Consider the following 24,541-nt stretch of genomic DNA (forward strand, 5'->3'; position numbering starts at 1 on the left):
AATTGCAAAATTTTGCTGATTTGGGGAACATAAGGCATTTTTCATGGCATCAAGTCAACTTTAGTGATTGTACACATTACAGAATAAGTCAGAACCAACAGAGACACTCATGAGCAGCAATGTTAATATTTCTGACAGTTTAATTACCTCACGCTGGAGCTCTAGGAACTCCACTGGACTGTGATTAAGGTTTACGTGTAGTTCAATGAAGTGACTGACATTCTTCTCCCTGAATTACTTCAAGGATCAAAAAATAGTATAAACCTAATGATGTCAACCAGTCATAACTATCATCTATGAGTCTCAAAGATATGTGTCTGAGTAGGAATGTAAACTTGGCTTCTTGGTTTCAGTGGAAACTTTCGTGGCAGTGATCAATGTGTCTATTCAAACAGTTTTTGAAGGCCTATTACATCCTAGGTGTAAACATAAACAAGTAAAATATAATCTGTTCTTAAGATTTTCACAGTAAGTAGAAACTCCTTTGGGTTTTAACTAAACTCCTTTAAGAATCAAAATCAGAATTATCTATATGCATGAGCAGAGGTGAATCAACCACTGAAAAATGTTTACAGTCTAATATTTTCTGTCAGATTATACTGGAAAAGTGAAAACAGCTAAATGACATCTGAAATTAAAGTAATGCCACTGGACTATTCAACACTGAGCCAGATTTTAAATGTTAAAAAAATTTCAAAACAGATTTATTTATAAATTCAAATGTTTCTCAAAAGCCAACTATGTGGCAGGCAACTGCTCTGAGCAGCATTCTCCGACCTTTTTGGCACCAGCGACCAACTTCGTGGAGGACAATTTTTCCACGGACCAAGGCGGGGGCAATGGTTTCTACATGATTCAAGCGCATTACATTTATTGTGCACTTTATTTCTAGTTTTATTACATCAGCTCTACCTCATATCATCAGGCATGAGGTCCTAGAGGTTCAGGACCCTGGGTTCTGAGTACAACTAAAAAGCTTGGTCTCCATGGAGACATTCTTATGGAGGAATTCTTAGGCCTCAGAAAAGACGGCCAGGGAAGGGCAGTGAGGAAGACTCTGCAGAAAGGGGAGTCTAAGAAGACCTCATTAATAAGGGGCAGGTGAGCTAAAATGTTAGGGACTTAAAGGTCTGTAGTTATTAGAAAGAAGACTTAGAGCCATGTAGTTAATTGAAGGAGGAGTGCATCAGACAGAGAGAATAGCAAATGCAAAGACTCTGAGGGGAGAGTGCGATTGGGTTGTTCCAAGAAGACCAGGAAATTGACTAGGGCATACAAAGTAAAGTGACCAAGTATTGCCAGGCACGTGCTGCCCTGGCCCAGGAATTTGGACACGGTCATATGCCCTGTTTTGGCCAATGGAATTTTAGCAAATATGACATAAGCAGAAGCTTGTACTGTCCTTGAGTGATTGGGTTTGCTTTCTTGTGCTTGTGTGCCATAAGAAGTACAGGATCCAGTGGTTTGCTGACCCAAGGAGGATGAGAGACATGTGAAACAGACTTGACCTCAACCCACAACTAGGAGTCATGCTAGTTGAGCTCCAGCACAACTCCAGTCAACCAATAGATGCATGAATGACAAATACATACCTTGAGAATTTTCCGATTATTTTGTTACATAGCAATAGCCGACTGGTATACTCTGTTTTAATGTACTGAACCAGCAAGATACCAATGTTTACAGGTTATCTTAATCATATGCTGATATGTAGCTATAACATTATGTGAAAGTGATAGGCGCCCAGTCATGTCTGACTCTGTGACCCCATGGAGTGCAGCCTGCCAGGCTCCTCTATCCCTGGAATTCTCCAGGCAAGAATACTGGAGTGGGTAGCCACTCCCTTCTCCAGGGGATCTTCCCAACCTAGGGATTGAACCTGGGTCTCCTGCATTGCAGGCAGATTCTTTATGGTCTGAGCCATCAATATTACAGGCAACTCCAAAATGTTCCTGACTCCAACAACAATACTAGTGACCATAAACCTCCTCCCACCAAAAAAACCCTCATTTGTTCAACAAGAAAACATTTATTGAGTCCCGACTGTGTACACTGGGAACTTGGCCAGCCGTCATCCCTACTTCACCAATGCACTGCCTGCTAAAATAGTACTGCCAATGGTTAAGGGATTTCTAACTTAGTTAATCGCAATTCTTTAGCATTAATACTTCAATTTTCCAATCCAAGGTACTTGCCACAGATGTCCATAAAAATCCTTTTTGCATTATTAGTCCTAGATTTCATGGTTTGTCTGAAGTTGGTCCAAAGAAATGACAGAAACATTTAAAAAAGATAAATGTTTCAAAATAAGGAAAGACATAGTCAAAGTTAAAACAGCACTCTGATATAGTATAATATGCTAGACACTGCTGAAGTGAAAAGAAAAGGAGATGGCTCAATTAAGTCTGAGATAAAAGAAATGAACTCATTTGCTATGGGCAAGACATTCTGCAAGTCTTCTGAAATTCACCATGGTTTCAGGCTTTCTTGAAAGGAAGAGATCCCATCTATCTGATTTGCCTGTCAATTCAAATGATAATTTTACTTCCTTAAAAAGTGACTAAAAAGTGACGTTAGCCAGAAGTGGTGCAGCTGAGACACAAGAATCCTTACACCCATTATTCTCTTTACACCCAAGTGAACTATTGCTGTTTTCGCTTCATATAAAAGGAAGCTGTGTAAAGTGAAAGTTACTCAGTTGTGTCTGACTCTTTGCAACCCCATGGGCTATACAGTCCACGGAATTCTCCAGGCCAGAATACTGGAGTGGGTAGCCGTTCCCTTCTCCAGGGGATCTTTCCAACCCATGAATCAAACTCAGGTCTCCTGCATTGCAGGCGGATTCTTTACCAGCTGAGCCACCAGGGAAGCCCAAGAATACTGGAGTGAGTAGCCTATCCCTTCTCCAGGGGATCTTCCCGACCCAGGAATCGAACCAGGGTTTCCAGCATTGCAGGCAGATTCTTTACCAACTGAGCTACCAGGGAAGCCCACTGGAACATTATTTTCTCTTAAAAAAGGTGACTGTGTATGAACAAATATGCCCATCATTATTTTTCTTTGGATTACTTATCTAAATCACATATTCTGTTTTAACTAATTTCCAACTGGATGTGTGATAACTTATTATGTTGCCCCTGCCTTTCTCTAGTTTTTCTTAAGAAAAAAAAAAGATTTATCCTGTACCTGATACTTACCTTCAATGACTTTTTGAAATCATGATCTGGGATAGACAATAGACAGTTTTTTGTTGTTGTTTTTTGGTCACTAAGTCTTATCCAACTCTTTGTGACACTATGGACTGTGGCCCGCCAGGCTTCTCTGTCCATTGAATTTCCCAGGCAAGAATACTGGAGTGGGTTGCCATTTCCTTCTCCAGGGGATCTTCTGGACCCAGGGATAGAACCTGCATCTCTTGCATTGGAAGGCTGGTTCTTTACCACTGAGCCACTAGGGAAGCTCTAGATGGTTTCAATTCTACATAAAAATATTGTGTTTAAGTTCTCTAATATATTAATGGTATATGGTGATGAAGCTGATGACTAGCTGGCTTGTGTTGAATGGTGATGAAAGATACTGAAATTAGTAGTTATTATTCATTTTTTATTTCTATTAAGATCTAATTGATATATAATATTTTATTAATTTGAGATGTACAACATGATTATTTGAAATATGTATATACTGTGAATTGATTACCACAGTAAGTTAACATTCATCACCATAGTTATAAATCTTAAAAGTTTTCATCACAAGGATAAAAGATTTAATCTCTTAGCAACTTAAAAAAATTGAAATATAGTTGATTTACAACATTGTGTTAGTTTCAGGTATACAGCAAGGGGACTCATATATATATATGTATATATTTCTTTTTCATATTCTTTTCCATTATAGGTAATTACAAGATATTGAATATACTTCCCTGTGCTTACAGTAAGACCTTGTTGTTTATATATTTTATATATAGTAGTGTGTATCTGTTAATCCCATACTACTAATTTATTCCCTTTCCCTTTGGTAATCGTTTGTTTTCTTTGTTTGTGATTCTGTTTGTTCTGCAAATAAAGTTAACTTGTATCATTCTTTAGATTCCACATATAAGTGACATCATATGGTATCTGTCTTTCTCTGTCTGATTCACTTCACTTAGTATGATCCTCTCTAGGTCTATCCATGCTGCCGCACAACTTTCAAATATACAAATACATAATACAGTATCGTTAACTGTAATCTCCATGCTGTACATTATAGCTCATGCAGGACTAATTTATAACTGGAAGTTTGTACTTTTTGACCACTTTCCCCAACTGCCTGCATATGGCAACCACCAATCTGTTTTCTGTACCATTTTACATTTGCACCAAAACTGTGTACAAGGGCTCCCTTTACTTAACATCCTCACCAGCAGTTAGATTTTCTCCCTTTGATGACAGCCATTCTAACAGATGTAAGGTGATATCTCATGGTTCTGATTTGCATTTCCCTAATGATTAGTGATGTTCACCACATTTTCATGTACCTGCTGGCCATTGGTATATCTTCTTTGATGAAATATCTAATTGATCTTCTGCCATTTTTCAATCAGATTGTTGGTTCTATTGAGTTCTTTACAAAATCTGGATATTCTCCTTATAAGATATAGGATTTGCAAATATTTTCTCCCATTCTGTAGGTTGCATTTTCATTTTCCTGATGTTTTATTCACTGTACAGGAGCTTTTTCTTTGATGTAGTCATTTTATTTTTGTTTTTCTTGCTTTTATGTTTAGTGTCAACTCAAAAAGTCATCGCCAAGATATATCATACAACTTATCACCTGTGTTTTCCTCTAGGATTTTCATGGTTTCAGGTCTTACATTAAGTTTTTAATACATTTTGAATTGATTTTCATGTATGGTGTAAGATAGTGGTCCAGTTTCAGTCTTTTGAATGTGGCTGTGCAGTTTTCCCATACCATTTTCTGAAGAGACTCTTCTTTTCCTATTCTATGTTTTCAGCTCCTTTGTTGTAAATTAATTCCCCATATGTGTGAGGGTTATTTATGGGCCCTCTGATCTATTAATCTGTGTATCTGTCATTATGCCAATACCACATCATTTTTACTTCTGTGCCTTTGTAATACAGTTTGAAATCAGGCAACATGAAGCTGCCTGCTTTGCTCTTTTTTTTTTTTTTTTTCTCAAGACTGCTTTGGCTATTTAGGTTCTTTCTTGTGGTTCCATACAAATTTTTGGATTTTTATTTCTCTTTACATGGAAAATGCCATGAAACTTTGATAGAAATTGCTTTGAACCTGTAGATTGCAATTGGTAGTATAGACATCTTAACAATAGCAATTCTTTCAATTCATGAGCATGAAGTATTTATTTATGTTTTCTTCAATTTCTTTCATCACTGTCTTACAGTTTTTAGTGTACAGATTTTTCACTGACTTAAATGTATTCCGAGGTATTTTGTTCTTTTAGATGCAATTCTAAATGGGATTATTTTATTTCTCTTTCTCATAGTTTGTTATTAATGTGTAAAAATGCAACAGATTTTTGTATATTGAGTTTTTATCCTGCAACTTTACTAAATTCATTGAGTTCTAACAGTTATTTGGTAGGGCGTTTCAGGTTTTCTTATATATATTATTATGTCATTTGCAAATACAGATAAATTTAATACTTTCTTTCTGACTCTGTGCCTTTGATTCTTTTTCTTGCCTAATTATGCTGGCTAGGACTTTCAGCATTATGTTGAACAAAAGCAGCAAGAGTAGGCATCCCTGTCTTCTGATCTTAGTGGAAAACCTTTCAGCTTTCACCACTGAATATCCTTTTAGTGTCCAATCTTTTTGCCTTTTCATACTGTTCAAGGGGTTCTCAAGGCAAGAATACTGAAGTGGTTTGCCATTCCCTTCTCCAGTGGATCACATTTTGTCAGAACTCTCTACCATGCCCTGTCCAACTTGGGTGGCCCTACATGGCATGGCTCATAGTTTCATTGAGTTAGACAAGGCTGTGGTCCATTTTCTGGGCCCTGATGTTAGCTGTGGGCTTGGCATACATGGCCTCTATTATGTTGACATCCATGTCCTCTATACCCATCTTGTTGAGAATTTTTATCATGAATGGATGCTGAATTTTGTCAAATGCTTTTTCTTCACCTGTTGGGATAATCATGTGATTTTTATATTTCATTAATGTGGTATATCATATTTATTGATTTATATATATTGAACTGGGCTTCCCAGGTGGCTCAGTGGTAAAAAATCTGCCTGTCGATGCAGGAGATGGCGAGTTTGATCTCCAGGTCAGGAAGATACCCTGGAGAAGGAAATGGCAACCCACTCCAGTATTGTTGCCTGGGAAATTCCATGGACAGAAGAGCCTGGTGGGCTACAGTCCGTGAGATTGTAGAGTCGGATATGACTAAGCAACTAAACACATACACACACACTGAACCATCCTTGCAACACAGGGATAAATCCCCCTTGGTTATGGTGTATGCTCCTTTTAATGTACTGTTGAATTTGGTTTGCTAATATTTTCTAGAGAAATTTTGCATCTGTATCCATCAGATACTGGTCTATAATTTTGTTGTAGTGTCCTTATCTGTCTTTAGAATCAAAGTAATGCTGGCCTTGTGAAATAATTTGGGGGTGTAGTCTCAAATTTTTTAAGTGTTTGAGAAGGATTGGTATTGATTCTTTGTGCTTAGTAGAAATCACAGAAACCATCTGATTGTGGGCTTTTTTTGGGGGGGGTAACGTTTGTTTATAGAGTAAATCTCCTTTCTCATTGCTGGTCTGTTCAGATTTTGTTTCTTCATGATTCAGTCTTGGTAGGTTGCATGTTTCGAAGAATTTATCCATTTCTTCTAGATTTTTCAATTTGTTTCCATATAATTATTTTGAATAGTCATGTATGGATGTGAGAGTTGGACTGTGAAGAAAGCTGAGTGCCGAAAAATTGATGCTTTTGAACTGTGGTGTTGGAGAAGACTCTTGAGAGTTCCTTGGACTGCAAGGAGATCCAACCAGTCCATCCTAAAGGAGATCAGTCCTGGATGTTCATTGGAAGGACTATGCTGAAGCTGAAACTCCAATACTTTGGCCACCTCATGCGAAGAGTTGACTCATTGAAAAAGACCCTGATGTTGGCAGGGATTGGGGACAGGAGGAGAAGGGGACGACAGAGGATGAGATGGCTGGATGGCATCACCGACTCGATGGACATGAGTCTGTGTAAACTCTGGGAGTTGGTGATGGACAGGGAGGCCTGGCGTGCTGCGATTCATGGGGTCGCAAAGAGTTGGACACAACTGAGTGACTGAACTGAACTGACTGATGGTCTTTTGTATTTCTGGTTTAAGTTGTAATGTCTCTTCTTACATTTCTGATTTTATATTTGAGTCCTTTTTTTTCTTGGTGAGTTTGTCTAAAGGTTTGTCATTTTCATTTAGCTTTTCAAAACAGAACTAAAAACAACCTTTTAGTTTCAATATTTTCCATTATCTTTTTCATCTCTATTTATTTCTGTCCTAATCTTTCTTTCCTTCTATTAACTTTGGATGTTGTTTGTTCTTCTTTTTTTGTTCCATGAGGTGTAAAGTCAGGTTGTTCATTTGAGATTTTTCTTGTTTCTTCTTGCAGGCATTTATTATTATGAACTTCCCTCTCATAACTGTTTTGCTGCATCCTGTAACTTTTGTATATTGTATTTGCATTTGTCTCAAGGTATTTTTTATTTCTCTTTTGATTTCTTCATCAATCCATTTGTAGTTTCAGTGGTGTGTTATTAAATATTCACACATTTGTGAACTTTCCAGTTTTCTTCTTGAAATTGATTTTTGGTTTTATTATATTATTGGCAAAAAGATGCTGGATATGGTTTTAGTCTTCTTAAGTTTATTGAGACTTGTTTTGTGGTCTAAGATATGATGTATCCTAGAGAATGTTGCCGCCTAGAAAATATTCCATGTGAACTTGAGAAGAATGTACTCTGCTGCATTTGGATGGAATGTTCTCTAACTGCTCATCTGATATAATGTATAGTCCCATGCTTCCTTATTGATTTTCTGCCTGGGTAACCTATCCACTGATATTAAGTGAGGTATGGTTAAATCCCCTACTATTACTGTACTGGTATCTATTTTTCCCTTCAGGTCTGTTAATATTTGCCTTATATTCACCATGTTCAGTGAAATAAATATTTACAAATGTTATAGATCTGATTGGATTGACCTCTTTATCATTATGTAATACCCTTTTTTGTCTCTTATTTTAGTTGTTTCAAAGTCTATTTGATATAAGCAAAGCTATCCCAGGTTTCTTTTGGTTTTTATTTCTGTGAAATATCTTTTTCCATCCCTTTAATCTCTGTGTCTTTACATCTTTTTTTAAAGATTTTTTTGATGTGGGCCATCTTTAAAGTTTTTATTGAATTTGTCACAATACTGCTTCCATTTTATGTTTTGTTATTTTTTGGCTGCTAGGCATGGCGGATCTTACCTCCCTGACCAGGGGTTGAACCCACACCTCCTGCATTGGAAGGTTAAGTCCAGCCACTGGACTACCAGGGAAGTCCTTTTTTATGTCTTTACATCTGAAGTGAGTTTTTTTTTTATAGGCAGCCTATAGCAAGGTCTTGCTTTCTGCTGTTTTTGTCAGAAAGGACTTCTGTTAAATTTTATTTAAATTTCAAAGCTACAGAAAAATTCTAAGAATAGTAAAATAGTCTCCTGTATACCATTTACCTTGATTCACCAAGTGTTAATATGTTGCCATATTTGCTTTGCTTCTTTCTCTAAGTACATAGATTTGTTATTGTTGTTATTACTATTACTGACCTATTTTCATTCCAATGTAAGGTTCAGGCCCCTTTATTCCTAAGTACTTCATTATTATCTCTTTGAACTCTTATTTTATGGAACCACACTGGCACTATATTATCATCTAGTGTGTAGACTATATTTAAATCTTACCAATTGCCTTTATAATATCCTTTATAACTATAACCAAATATATGTGTGTGTAACAAATATACATATATATTTTTTCTCTGATCCAGGTTCATGTATTGCATTTCTTTGTCATGTGTCTTTTCTTTCTCCTTTTTTTGTTGGGGAAGTATAGTTGAATTACAGTGTTGTGCTAACTTTCTGCTGTATGATAAAATGATTCAGTTATACATATATACACTCTTTTTTAATATTCTTTCCCTATATGGTTTATCATAGTATAGTAGTTATAGTTCTCTGTGCCCTACAGTAGGACTTGGTTATCCATTCCATATATAAGAGTTTACATCTGCTAACCCTAATCTCCTCTCCCTTGGCAATCACCAGTTTATTCCCTATGTCTGTGAGTCTGTTTCTGTTTCATAGATAGGTTCATTTGTGTCATATTTTAGGTTCCACATACAAGTGATACCATATGGTATTTGTCTTTCTCTTTCTGACTTACTTCACTTAGTATAATAATCTAGAGTTACATCCACATTGCTGCAAATGACATTATTTTGTTCTTTTTTAGGACTGGGTAATATTCCAATGTATATATGTACCACATCTTCTTTATTCATTCCTCTGTTGATGGATATTTAGGTTGCTTAACTGTCTTGGCTATTATGAATAGTGCTGCAGTGAACATAGGGGCACATGTATCTTTTTGGATTAGAGTTTTGTCTGGATATATGCCTAGGAGTGGGATTGCTGGGTCATGTATACTAGTTTTAGTTTTCTGAGGAACCTCTATACTGTTTTCCATAGTGCCTTCACCAGTTTACATTCCTGCCAACAACAGTGTAGGCATGTTGCCTTTCCTCCACATCTTCTCTGGCATTTGCTATTTGTAGAGTTTTAATATGGCCATTCTGACCAGTGTGAGGTGATACCTCATGTAGTCTTGATTTGCATTTCTGTGATAATTAGTGATGCTGAGCATCTTTTCATGTGGCTACTGGCCATTTGTATTTCTTCTTTGGAGAAATGTCTATTTAGGCCTTCTGCTCATTTTTCAATTGGGTTGTTTATTTTTATGTTTTGCTGTTGAGTTGTATGAGCTGTTTGTATATTTTGGAAATTAGGCCCTTATTGGCTGTATCATTCGCAAGTAGTAGCTCCCATTCCATAGGCTGTCTTATCATTTTGCTTATGGTTTCCTTTGCTGTGCAAAAGTCTTTAAGTTTGATTAGGTTCCATTTCTTTATTTCTATTGTCTTGGGAGACTGTAAGTCTTGCTTTTCAGCCATTTAGCCACTCTTATATTGTGATTGGGGGATTTAGTCCACTTAAAGTAATTTTTGATAGGCATGTACTTACTGCCAGTTAAAAGATTGTTTTCTGTCTTATGTTTCCTCTCTGCCATTCTCACTAGAGAGTGATTCTCTGTGATTTGATGACTGACTGTAGTGTCATGCTTAAGAGTTCTTCCTATTGTTTGTATATAGGTTTCTGCTTTGTGGTTTCCATGAGGTTTAGATGAAACAAAACAGTCTATTTTAAGATGATAATAACAAAAGTTCAAATACATTCTTAAGCTCTACATTTGTACTCTCCTCCCTATGTTATGTTTTTGGTGTCACAATTCATGTGTTTTGTGTGTCCAATAGCAAATTACTTTGGTAACAGTTACTTTTATCACTTTTGTCTTTTAACCTTCCTACTGAATATACAAGCAATTAGCCTATCACTATTATAACATTTGATTATTCTGAATTTAATTATATTCTTACCTTGTGAGACTTATACTTCCATGTTTTCCTGTTACTAATTATTACCCTTTTATTTAAAGAAGTCTCTTTTACATTTCTTCTAAGGCTGGTCTAGTGGTGCTGCTTTCCTTCAGCTTTTGCTTGTCTGGATAACTCTTTCTCTTTCCCTCAATTCTGATGGACAACTTTGCTGGATAAAGTATTCTGCTTGGCAGTTTTTTTTTTAATACTTTGAATATATCATGAAACTCCCTTCTGGCCTGTCAAGTTTCTGTTGAAAAATCTGCTGATGGATTTATGGGGTTCCCTTGTATGTAAGAAGTTGTTTTTCTCTTGTTGCTTTTAAGACTTTCTCATTGTCTTTAACTTTTGACAGTTTAATTATGATGTGTCTTGGTGTGGGAACTGTCCAGGTTTTCTGACAGTATGTCTCCTTCCTCAGGCTAAGAAAGTTTTCTGCTCCTTTCTCTCTTTTCCTTCTAGGACTCTATGTTAGGAATATTTGTTTTGTCTGCTTGATGGTGTACAATAAGCTCCTTAAGCTATCTTCTCTTTATCTTTAATTTTTTATTGAAATATAGTTGACTGACAATGTTGTGTCAGTTTTAGATGTACAGCAAAGTGATTGAGTTATTTACACAAATATTCTGTTTTACATCCATCTCTCCCATTATAGGTTGTTACAGAGTACTGATAAAGAGTTCCCTGTGCTATAGAGTAGGTCCTTGTTGATCATCTATTTTATATATAGTAGTGTGTATATGTTAATCCCCAACTCCTAATTTATCCCTTCTCTCTCTGGTAACTGTAAGTTTTTCTATAACTACTTAAAAACTTGGTGTATTATGGATGAATTCCATTGCCCTCTTTTAGTTTGTTCATCTTTTATTCCCAATTCATCTAGTCTGCTGCTGAATGCCTCTATGGTATTTATCAGTTCTATTACTGTATTTATTGCTTTGTCATTTATATTTTCTGTCTTTGTTGGAAATCTCACTTCGTGCATTGTTTTCCTGACCTTGGTGGGCATCTCTGTGCTGCTGTTTTGAAATCTTTATTTGGAAAACACTTATCTCAATTTCTTTAAGGTCATTTTTGAGGTTTTAGCCTGTTCTTTTCTTTGAAACATGTTTCTCTTTTTTTCCCCTTTTCCTTGTCCCTTTCTGTTGGTTTCTATGCATTAGCTACAAGTTACCCCTCCCATCTTGAAGGGGTGATCTCAGGTAGGAGATGAGCCTTATTTTTCAGCTCTGCCCTACCTCTTGATCATCTCTGAAACTCTCGTGATTGTCCAAGGAGGCTTATTTGTTCTTACTGCCTCTGTAGTTGAGGGTGTGCCCAGACCTGTCAGTGTTCCAACAGGGAGGAGGATTTCAGTCAGCACTTAGATGCAAGATGAGTGGAAGACTGAGCCTCCGGCAACAGCTTTTAAAGTCTGTAAACAGACCTCTTTTAGGGAAAGACTGGGAGATGTAAGTTTCTATATGCTCCTTCTGCACTGAGCTCTGGGAAGATAGCTAGCTATTTAAAAACTGCTGTTTTTTTTTTTTTTTTTCTTTTGGTATGCTACCATTTCACTGAGCTGTGAACATAAGCCCCCACGGACTACCAGAATGGCAGATATGCACACAAGCTCCTTTCCGGGAGATACCCATGACCTGGAGCGAGGCAGGAGTGGGGAGATGGCACTAGCTGGCCTACGTCATCTCTGGAGAGTATGGAAGTCAGCCCCTGGATGTGTGTTAAATTAGAAGCCTGCCTCTTCAGGCTGAGGCTTTTAAGATCTAGACAAATGAGCTTCTTTCATAGAAACTGGGTGCATTCCAGCCTGTTGCCTCTACGCTGTGCTGTTGGCCAGGGGCAGTGTTAGGCATGGTGAGTCCCCCTGTAAGTGCTGTCTCTTTGTTCACTCTGGCTTTCTGGACTTCATGGATATTAGATGTTTGGAGAGCCCATCTCTCAGGTAGAAGGACATATTAAGAGCTGGGGCTCAAACCTTTACTACTCAGAAAGAAGCTAATAGTTGTGAGTTCCTTCCTGGTTGTGTGTCGCCATGACCAGGATGGGGTTCACAGCAAGACTGTGGCTGACTCTCCTATGTTGTTTTCAATTCGTTTCTATTGGAGTAGAGTTGCGTTACAATGTTCTTAGCTTCAGGTACAGACAAGTGAATCAGTTATACATCCATCCACTCTTTTTTAGATACTTTTCTCACATAGGTCATTCCAGAGTACTGAGTAGAATTCCCTGTGCTATACAGTAAGTCCTGATTGTCTGTTTTATATATGGCAGTGTGTATATGTCAGTCCCAACCTCCCAACTCCCCTGGTAACCATTCAGTTTGTTTTCTACATCTCCTACGTGTGGGATGTGGGCTTTTTTGGTTGTCCGATGTTTATGTACAGGACTCACTCAGCTATTTCCTGAATGTCTTTGAGAGGGAACTATACAGTGTGGAGTTGTTGTAGATTCTGTGTTTGTGTGCGAGGAGGGAAGTTCAGGATCTTATGTTGTCATCTTGATCCAGAAACTCCAGTGAAACTTTCTCAGTGTGTGACTCGTTCTGTATCTACACAATGGTGTACTGTGCTTGACTTTGAAAATATTCATTCAAGAGGCATTTTACTGAATGCTTGTTGCATAAAAGGTGATCAATTGGGAAAGAAAATGAGCAAGACTTAGTTGTTGCTTTTAAGGAGGTTAAGTACTTAACTAGGGAGAAAAAAAATGACTGGTACAGGAGAGTGGATTTTGAATACCATGGTAAAGGAATAAAATGGAAGGAAAGAAAGAGAGAAAGACAGAAGAATTTAGTACCTTGCTTATGATGATGGTATCATGTTGCTCAGTTGTGTCCGACTCTTTGCAATGGACTACAGCCCACCAGGCTCCTCTGTCCATGGGCTTCTCCAGGTAAGAATACTGGAGTGGCTTGCCATTTCCTCCTCCAGGGGAACTTCCCTATCCAGGGACTGAACCCATGTCTCCTGCATTGGCAGGCGGGATTCTTTACCACTGAGCCACCAGGGAAGCCCATGGGGGTGTGTGTGTATATATATGTGTATATACACACACACACTCATGCTCAAATTTATCAAGATGTATACATTAAAAGTATATCTTTATCATTTACACCTGAATGAAGCTAAAAAAAAGAAGGCAGGTAGGTAAAGGAAGAAAAGGCGGAAAACTGGTACCTCTGTACAGTTTAGACAGTGGGAGAGATGTTCTGGAGGCTGACCGTGATTTCAGAGTGTGTTCTATTTTTATCTGGTTTTATCCAGAACATATTCACGGGAGAGGTCTAGCTGGCAATCTTGAGAAAAAGCCTTGAAGTGATGTGCTCCGAGGACACACCATCACCTATGTGGTAATCTGGCATAAGATACTTAGCCTGAATCCAATTGGGAGTATACAAGCAGGCAAATCCCCAGTGAGAAACATTCTACACAACAACTAGCCTGACCTCTTCTGAAATGCCAGTGTCCTGCAACATCTGAAGAGGCTGGGGGAGTGTTCTACATTAGAGGAAACTCAAGAGACATGACAACTAGATGCCAAGGGTGACCTTTCATTGGCTTCTAAATGAAAAAGATAAGAGGCTATTAATAGAAAGAATATTATTGGCAGAATGGGGGATATCTGAATCTAAATTATCTATTAGATAATAGTGGTATATCATTGTTAATTTCCTGAGTGTGACTATGTAAGAAAATATTTTTCACCTTGGAAGATACATCTTAAAATGTTTAGGGATGAAATGTTACTATGTGTGAAATATAGTCTTTCAATGAGTAAAACTATACATGCACATAAAACAGGAATATATACAGTATATATACACACACACACATACACATACACACACAGACACAAAGATGTTAACAAACATAAATAAATACAGCAAATTGGCAAAATGTTGACTAAATTGCAATTCTGCCCTAAGTTTGAAATTGTTCTAAGCAGGGAAGGAAACTTTTAACATTGTGTAAACAAACAAAATACAAAATGTTCTTTAAAAAGAATGATTGGGTACAAGTTAAGGAGTCAGAGATAAGTTGTCAGGAAGACAGACTTTGTCCATTTCTATTTGTTTTATTTCAAAACATAATGTGAGCTTCACAGCACACCATCCTATTTAAAAAAAAATGTATAGAACACCCACATGGTACACAGAGACTTACCATTGGTAAGTATGTCATGGTTTGAGGAAACACTCCAACTTATTAGATAGATCACCCAGTATGACTTCACCTCTACTTCTCTTTACAGAGTCCTGGGGTTATATATTACAAGAATGTGGCATTCTACCAGAGTATGGTTCAGCAAATCCCAGCCTTTTCACACCTTGGAGCTTCAAAGCATGAGGATACACACTGCATTTATTTTAACACATGTGCATCTCTCAAGAAGAGGGTCTTTCCCTGCCCCCTTCTTTACAGTGAGGACTCAATGGACATGAATTTAAGCAAATTCAGGGAGTTAGTGAAGGACAGGGAAGCTTGGTGTGCTGCAGTCCATGTGTTCACAAAGAGTCGACAGAACTTAGCAAATGAACAGCAACAGTGTGGTGGGGGGAATCACCTCTGCACTCAGTCTCTTCAGAGAACAAGCTTACTAACAATAGAGCCTATCCATCTGACACTGGCAAGTTATCTCTTAGCCTAACTCAGCCACTGGCAAATGCACTTCTGTCCTTGTATTTAAGTCTGCCACGATTCTCTGAGTTCCACAAATCATCAGGCCGACGGCCTGAGGTGTACTTTAATTTGGGTGCTTTCATAGGCATGCTGCCTCCGGGCTCATGGTGACAGGTCTAAATAATTAATACTTCTAAGCACCCAGGGCTTTGCATCTCACCTCTCAAATATGCGACTTAGCTTCTCAGGCCAGGCTTACTTCAAAAAAAGAGAAAATCCTGCAGTAGGAAATAACAACAGACATACTAAAACTCCATTGTTTTGGGAATGTAAGGACTTTACAAAGGCATATGTTTTCAGATGCTGAGCTATCGCTTACAGTCCCAACAGTCATTTAGCTCGATTCAGATCTCAGGTGGAGGCAAGAGCAGCCGATGCCCTAAATCATTGAGGTATGGCAAAGTTGGGAAAACAACTTCAAACATCTCCTCTTCCTTCACAAAAGAAATGAAAGCTGGCTTTCATTTATGGAGTTACCAGCTTCACTGTTTGGTCTTAACGTTCCTTCTCAGTCTGGAGACTATGACTTGGTGTGTCTACACCTTCCAACACTACTCCCCCCATCAACTAAATGGAGGTCTTCCCCAAGGCCCTGAAACCATGCCCCTGTGTTATATTTCTCCTCTCATACCTTTCAGCTCCCCATTCTGTGAGGTTCACCCTCAAATCTCTCCAGATTGCCCTTTTACCACCTCCTCAAAGACATAACCTCCACCTTCAAAAGGATCACCATCTTCTTCCAACCAAGTCCTCTCCCCTCCTTTCCTTACATTTTCCAGTCAGACCCCTGGTCTTGGGTACTCTACTTTCAAATAAGTCACAGTCATCTCCTCCTATCCCATCCCAGACATCTCTTAAGCAGCCTCAGAAGTCCCATGACTTGGCCTTTGTGACTGCCTTCTCACTAGTCTTTCAGACTATAGAAGTTTTACTCTGGGACAGATGAAGCGGCCAGAGTACATCTCTGCGGCTATTTCTTACCCGCTAAATGATTCTCAGTGGCTCTGTGACCCCAACCAAAACACCTCTGCCCAGTACTCACGTCACGATGCTGTGACCCTAACCTTCCTCTGCGGCCTTACTTTCCCCCACTCCTGCTGGGATCCTATCTTTTTAATGTCTGGAACCCTGGCTCTTTCCTGTCCTTGGCCTTCATCTATCTTCAACAAATGCTCAGTTCCTCCTCCATCCTTCTGAACCCTTCACAGATATCAATTCATCAAAAATCCTTCTCAGATCTCCCAAAGGACTGAAACTAATACCACGTGGCCTTATTCTAGTAACTGAACAGCCAGACCTTAGAGGGTGAGGGGACTGTGTCTTTCATCTCTGTACCCCTAAGGCATTCATGACAACCTCTGGTCCATAACTGACATTAAATAATTGAGCAGACAATTTAAAAGTTGCTGCAAATAGTTCACCATTTCTAGACCTTAAGAGATGGCAAAATCCAAGAATAGCTAAGACAGACACTTACCCATGGATTCTGAAGTTTGACTGCCAACCACCCGGAGCAGCATAGGCTGGCTGCTGTCTGACCTCTGAAGAGAGGTAGAAGGAGAGGACACCGTTGTGCCATTCACCTTGGCCTCGGCCTGGGGCTAAGGCATCCAAAGAAAATAGAATTATTTTCCATAATAAACACTCAAACAAATATATAAATTTAAACCCATTATAGACACTCAAGACTCTGAAATTATGACTTTTCCTATTTAGAAATCTCCCACAGACAGTTAAAGTTGGGAAATTTCACAGTAGATAAGATCCATGGATACTGTCTTTGTACTTGAATCATAACCCCTCAAAAGTTTGAAAGACAGTACAGCTACAGTGGAATAAGACAGAAAAAATCATTACACTAACTGAAAGATGTAGAAGATCATATGAGAATGGTGAAATCATATGAAGTGCAAGTGAAAATCGCTCAGTCGTGTCCAACTCTTTGTGACCCCATGGACTATACAGTCCATGTGATTCTCAAGGCCAGAATACTGACGTGGGTAGCCTTTCCCTTCTCCAGGGGATCTTCCCAACCCAGGGATCGAACCCAAGTCTCCCGCATTGCAGGTGGATTCTTTACCAGCTGAGCCACAAGGGAAGCCCAAGAATACTAGAGTGGGCAGCCTATCCCTACTCCAGTGGATCTTCCCGACCCAGAAATTGAACTGGGGTCTCCTGCATTGCAGGCAGATTCTTTACCAACTGAGCTATCAGGGAAGCCCATGTGAGACCACAAGAATGTAATGGAAATTCATACTTTTGTGAAGTATTATGCAATAAGATGGAGAGACCATATCTCAAAATTTATAATTCCCAGAAAGCCAGGACTATGTGCAGGGAAGGGTCTCCTACAATGCAATATCCTGCTACATTTTTCAATGGCCACTTAAATTATATTTTAGGGATTATCAAAAGGAACCAAAGGCATACCACAAAATAAGAGTAACTACAAAAAAGAGAGCTCCTGATTTTCAAGAGGTAAAAATTTCACTTTCGGATACCAGTGGAAACCTTTCTGCATTTTTTTTCCCAAGATGAATTTTAAATTGGTCAATAAAACACATTTTCATAGGACACAATCTGGCAGTAACATAAAACGACATGCTCATTTCATTCCTATTCTTATATCCCTTGCGCACTTGGCGAAACACACACTGAATAATGACCAAATCAACGTTTGCTGCATTTCTGAAAAGGACTGAGAGTTCTGGTTCTTAGTTGTAAGAGGGGAAAGTGGATTTTTATAAAGATCCCATGTTAGAGAGAGGGGTGTCTCACTTGCTCCAGCAGCTGCCTGAGCCTGTGTAACTGGGACTCCAGCTGTTTATTGTGGTCTTCCAGGATTTGCATCCTGGCTTCCAGGCGGCCTTTGTGTTGACGCAGTAGCTTGGCCTCAGCAATGAGCTCAGCATCCCGGGGACTCTGTGGCGAGGTGGGCATCATCTCAGGAGGGGACGGCAGTGGGGACAGGCCTTTATGTTCATGCTGCTCCTTGAGACGATCATATTCTGCCTGCAGATTTCTATTTGGCATCAAAGAAGTGGGGGGGAAAAAACAAGGGAAAAAACAAGAAACAGGAAGTTGAATATCATCACCAAATTTCTTATACTAATGGCAGAGAGATATTTCTGACCACCACCAAACACAATAGCAAGCAAAAGAGAGGCACTTAATGAATGGTTTTTATGATGACGATTTTAGCAATGCTTAAAGAAAAAAAAACAAAAACAAAAAACAAAATAAAGTTTGAAGCGTCTGCCCGGTGTGTGTAAGGGGAGATGCTTTTCAATCTTCTATACTTAAAAGCTTTGTGAGTGCTATGTTTACATAATTAAGCAGCAAAGGAGTTAATCATTGTGTAAATATTGCCTTAGACTATCATCAGATTATAATTCTTATACTTCTATTGACACTTGAGTTTGTTTAAACAAATCATCAAATATTTTCAACAGCATGGTAGAAGAACATAGTAAAAGTGTACCCATGTACCCACCATGGTGCTTTAATAAACTTAACATATGCCATATTTTCTTCAAAATTTTGAAGAAATAAAATATGACAGTTACAGCTGAAGCGTCCCCACAAGTTCTCCTTATTATGTCAGTTCCCTGCTCACCACTACCCCTAAGGAGATAACGCCATCCTGAGTTCCATGTCCATCATCACCATGATATCCATCATTACTAGGTTGAACTTAATAAAGACAGTGATATTCAGCTTTTTTAAACCTACATAAATGGCCATTTCATGTGATTCAATCTAATAGCATTATTTAACATAGCATGTTTCTAAACTTTAAGAACTTTGTTGAAGCATGTACATCCCATTCTAAGAGTTGCTTTTTGCCTTCAACATTCTTTTGCAGCTTGAATATGCCATCAACATTCTCCTGTCAAAGACCATTTAGGTTGTTCCCAACTTTTCCCTAATAGAAACAGCGACACAATGAATTTCCTTCTACCGGTCTCCTTGAATACCTGTTTGAGAGATTCTTTACAGAATAAATGTAGATGTAAAATTGTTGGGTTCCAGCACCACCACCAACATTGCCAAAGATGACCAAACTGCTCTCCTAAGTGTTTTTATACCAATTCGTTCTCCCACCAGCAGTGAGTGAGGTTTTCCATTTGGCCACATCTTCATCAAATACTTGGCATTACCAAACATGTAAGTTTCGGGTGACAGGCACATTTTATTGGTGAGGCTGACCTCTTTTTTTTTTAGGTGTGCCACACAGATCACGGGATCTCAGTTCCCTGACAAGGGATCAAACCCGCACCCTTGGCAGTGAAAGCACAGAATCGTTAGATGGCCAGGGAATTCCCAGGGGATGAACATCTTTCATCTTAGTTGGCTTTTAATGTTTCCGTACCTGTTTCCCTACTGGGTAGTCTTTTTCTTATGCAAATTCTGGATATGTTCTAGATGCTTATTCATTGCCAATTATAGCATAGCAAATACTATCTCTTAGCCAAATATTAGTACAGCTAATTTTGACCTTTACTCTTGGCATCCTATTCTACAATGATTTTTAATTTCAAAACATTCCTCCATGTTTTCTGCATGTCATGTTTTAAGAAAATCTCCCGTACACCTACATTTTACAGTTTACAACCCTGTTTTTCACATTTACAACTTAACGCAGAATCTTTTGTTTGGTGTGAACATGAAATCTAACTTGACTCCCCCTGACATAGATAACTTATTAAGCCAGCCCTGTGCCTTGTATAGTCCACCTTTCCCCGACTCCCACTGATTTCCATGGCATTTTTCCAGTCCATCGAGAACCCATAAATACACAAGTGTGCTTAGGAGGTCTCTATTCTCTGCGGCTGGTTTATTATCTGTGTGTCCCTGTGTGAATTCTACATTATAGCTGTGAATATCTTGTGGTCTGGTAGGCCTTCTCACTCCCACTTCGTTCTGCCATAAAATTGTCTTGGCTCTTCATACCTCTTTGATCATCTCTATGATTTTAGAGTCAAGATTTCCTATTCCAGGAAAATCCTTGTTGACATTTAGGGTTTGAGTGACACTGAATGTATAGAATAAAATGGAAACAGCTGACTTTGCATTATTGAGTCTTTACATCAGGAATGCGGTTAAGCTCTTCAGTTACCCCAGGCGCCTTTTATGTCAAATAATCTCCTATAACTTACTGTGCTTTTCCCCTAACTTTTAAGTTGAATACTTAAGTTCTTTCTTTTTATGTTTTTTAATAGAGACATTTAGGAGTATGGGTTTCCTTCTTGCTTTCAAATTGTTGAGAATACCAACGGAGGGCACTTCTGTTATTTGGTACCCAGTAAATGATTAGAACTCTTGGTATCCTTCTTCCAGATAGAATGAACACCAAAATAGGATGGTAGATTTCTATTGTTCACAGATGTTATTTCATTGGGTTAGAGAATGTCCTAGCCACAAAGGTGGAAGATCTCTATCAATGAGAAAGGACATGAGAAGTAGTGAGCAGTCAAGAAGAGTTTTTCCCTTGTCCAGTTGGAGGAGGAAAAATAATCTCATGATCAGGCTTCCTGTTATGGGTGTGTGCTCAATTGTGTCTGACTCTTTGTGACCCCTTGGACTATAGCCTGCCAGGCTTCTCTGTCCATGGGATTTCCCAGGCAAGAATACTGGAGTGTGTTGCCACTTCCTACTCCAGGGGATCTTCCCGATCCAGGGATCAAACCTGTGTCTCCAGAGGCTCTTGTTTTGCAAGAGGGTTTTTCCTCTTAGGAAAATGCTTTCTGTTGCTCCATACCTGGAATGAACATTCCTCAGGGATGGCACATCTTCCAGAATGCCCAGTTTCAAAATGCTGGACCTCCACACCAAAGAAGATTTTATTTCAATCCAATCTAATCTCCTTTTTTGTTTTTGTTTGAAGTTCCACCCAGGGAAGATACCCCAGAGGAGGGCATGGCAATCAACTCAAGTATTCTTGCCTGGAGAATCCCATGAACAGAGGAGCCTAGTGGGCTACAGTCCATAGCGTCACAAAGAGTTAGGACACGACTGAAGTGACTTAGCATGCACAAAGATTTACACTATACCTAATGTTACCAGTTTTCCAGGAACTTGTTTCAAGTAATGCAGGGAAATCAGTCAATGATCTTTTTCATTTACAGAAATATACTCTATTTGTATTGACTGAAATTCTGTCTTCTATCAATCGTCACAGAGAGTTATGTGTGTAGTCTGTTTCCTAGCAATCTGCTCTGACAAAGCAGTAATAAAAAGAAATTTATCAAAATAAGTTTACCCTTAGCTAGATTCTGTACATAGGTCCTCTGGGTGTAAGCCAACACAGGTAGTTCATGTTAATTAAATCCAATTTCTGGCCACTTAACTGACAATCATCTAAATGTTTCTGTGAACTTGAAGCATCATCCACTCTTCAGAGGTTTCATTTGATAGAAATTATCATCTATTTTTTTTCTGCTTGAAGTATCCGCTAAAAGAAATCCACCTTCATTGAAATATCCCAACTGACAACACCTTTTTATATGTAGAATCCTATTCAAAACTCTTTCTACCAGAGTGGGTCATCCACAATGATCTTTTTGAAAACATTGCTTTTAGACATGGGTTTCAGAATAGTACAACAAACGACTACCGTCTTACCACTCACTTATTTCTCACAAAGTTATCTACCTTTTCCAGAGAGGTGTTCGTCTGGGCCTAGTTTTCCATGAAGCTCTCCTTTAATGAGTTATTTATAAGCGCCCTTGTTCAGAAACCATGGTTTAATATATACAACACACTGCATTTCTGTTTTTATGTTTTCCAGTGAAAAACAGAGAGAACTCATTTGAATCAGTCAGGACTTCCTAAAGCTGAGCTGTAAAGAATACCAATTGCTCTACACAGGCCTTTCTTGCCTTCCCAGATGTTTGAAATTTCTCTCAGGAGACCATTTCCTTAAAGACTCACATCATTCTTCATTTCTGGAAGATTCTCGGTGGTTATTGCTTCTCTGCCATTTCCTCTCTTCTCTTCTTCTGAACCTTGTACTAGGTATATTTTACAGCCTTATGGTTCATTCCCTATCTTTCTTAATTGCTTATTTATATTTATCTGTTTTTCTTAACTGCTTTGTATAGTGAAGTCCTCAGAATTCTTTCCAATTCCTTACTTCCTCTGGGTCCAGCCTAGTTTACCATGTCTATTGAGTTCAGTGGGAAGATCCCCTGGAGGAGGGCATGGCAACGCACTCCAGTATTCTTGCCTGGAGAATTGCATGGACAGAGGAGCCTGGCAGGCTCCAATGCATGAGGTCACAAAGAATTGGACATGACTGAGTGATTAACACTTCAACTTTTTCATATAAGTGAGTATATGTATGTCTCTCTCCAGGTGTGTTCTGGCAGGACCCTGATTTCAAATATCTGGCTCTGTGCCCTGAGCTGGTGAGGAGAATTCTGTTGTTTAGTCACTAAGTCATGTCCGACTCTGCATTTTAATTACTGCTATTTCAACAGGAGTTGAAAGTTCACTGACTAAGCCCCACATACTACTGCCCAACCCGCCATTTCTGGTCCACAGAGATGTTTATCTTGTTTTAAAGCACAGTTATGACTTTTTAATTTTTTTCACTCTATATATGACCTACCACTGGAAAAATGGAAGGAGCAGAAGACGCTGCCTCAAAGCAAAAGCTAACATTATATTAATCAGAAAGCTACCAGGACATGTTGATTTTGTAAATATCTGATCAAGGTTTCCTCAGCACTCATTCAAATCAAAATTTACCACAACAGGGTCCAATGAACCAAACAAGTACCTTCTCCTAAACAAATATGTGGCACACATAAAACTTCTATTAAGCTGAATAACAGGCCTGATTTTGAAAGAATACTTTTTCCCCCTGAAGTTCTGAGGCAGAACAAGTTATCATGGCAAAGACTAAAAAGGCCAGAAACAGCTCAAAAGGAGGTATGTTCGCCAGAAACCAAGTAAAATATGAAGTTTTTCGAGTCTAAATTCTCTTTTACAGGTATTTATAAATTTTCAAGATTACCAAGAAAAACTGATGTTCAAAGAGTTGAATTAGAGATAACTTTTACTATACATTTCCTAATAAATGTGGTCATGGTTACAGAGTGGTTTTAGGGGTTGGGAAATAGTTTACAAGGGCTAAAGGGCTTAAGTCATTTTCTTATATTTAAAAACATCTATGTCAGTACCCTTTAAAGTATATCATAATGCTACATTTTTTTGGACACAGTATTTATAAAGCACGTAGGCGATATAGTATTCCCGTAAAAGATCAATGAGATACCACTATTCCAAGGTGACTCATTTTAAACCTTAACCACAAGTATACAATCTACTCACTTTAACAGTTGGCAGCCGATTTGTATTATTACTGATATATATTTTGCTTTTCTTGAAGTTATGCATGTGCATTTCACCTCTATTGACTCTCTAATTGTTAGAAGGTATTTGTGGAGTCATTTCAACATAGATGAATACATGTCAGGAATCAGATGCCGACTCCACAGAGAATCTATTTAGGCTCTTGATTATCTTGTAAATTATATTTCTCTGGTATCTCCCTAAAGAACACTAATTCAAATTCACTTCACATGGTTTCTGTCGCCACAATTTCTTCCTGCAGCCAGTCGTGCTAAAAAAAAAAGCCTGCCATCCATTATTAATTTATTCTCCACAGAGCTTAAAAAAAACCCCATTCCACAACTATATATCTCTATTTGATTAATTTGATGTCATCATGTGTATAAATGTGGTGGTCCAGATACAAATTTGCATTAAATATTTTTTTCCTAACTAGCTAATGGACATAAGAGACAGAAAAGAGAGAAATCAAATTGGTTTTACCTCCACATGCTGAAAACCTGAAAGCATCCGGCCCCTATAGCAATCATAACTAGCTCTCTGCTAGTTGTAATAAAGAACATTACAACAATCGTTGTGTAATTTCGATTAATTTACTGCTGTCAATCAAGTGTTTTCAATGCAGTTCATGTACTCTTTAAATAGAACCTCTTTACTGTAATTAAATAGTTGTATGGAGATCACTTTTCAGTGATCATGGTCTTAACAGTCTTAACACATCCAACTGTATATCAAAGCATGAGCACACGTAAAATCTATTTCATAAAGTGAGAACAACTACAAA

General features: G+C 38.4%; 1 protein-coding gene across 4 annotated transcripts in view; it reads right to left on the bottom strand.

Moving 5' to 3' along the window:
* The window catches only part of DMD (dystrophin), a 2,163,935-nt gene that overhangs the window by 18,402 nt on the left and 2,120,992 nt on the right, over positions 1-24,541 (bottom strand). For all 4 annotated transcript variants that reach the window (XM_065915496.1, XM_065915495.1, XM_065915498.1 and 1 more), the window contains 2 exons: positions 18,178-18,421; positions 16,877-17,000 (listed from right to left, as the gene is read on the bottom strand). In XM_065915496.1, coding sequence (XP_065771568.1) covers positions 16,877-17,000; positions 18,178-18,421 — 368 coding nt within the window. The remainder of the gene's footprint in view (positions 1-16,876; positions 17,001-18,177; positions 18,422-24,541) is intronic.

This window comes from Muntiacus reevesi, chromosome X (assembly GCF_963930625.1).
Source record: "Muntiacus reevesi chromosome X, mMunRee1.1, whole genome shotgun sequence".
Taxonomy (NCBI): domain Eukaryota; kingdom Metazoa; phylum Chordata; class Mammalia; order Artiodactyla; family Cervidae; genus Muntiacus; species Muntiacus reevesi.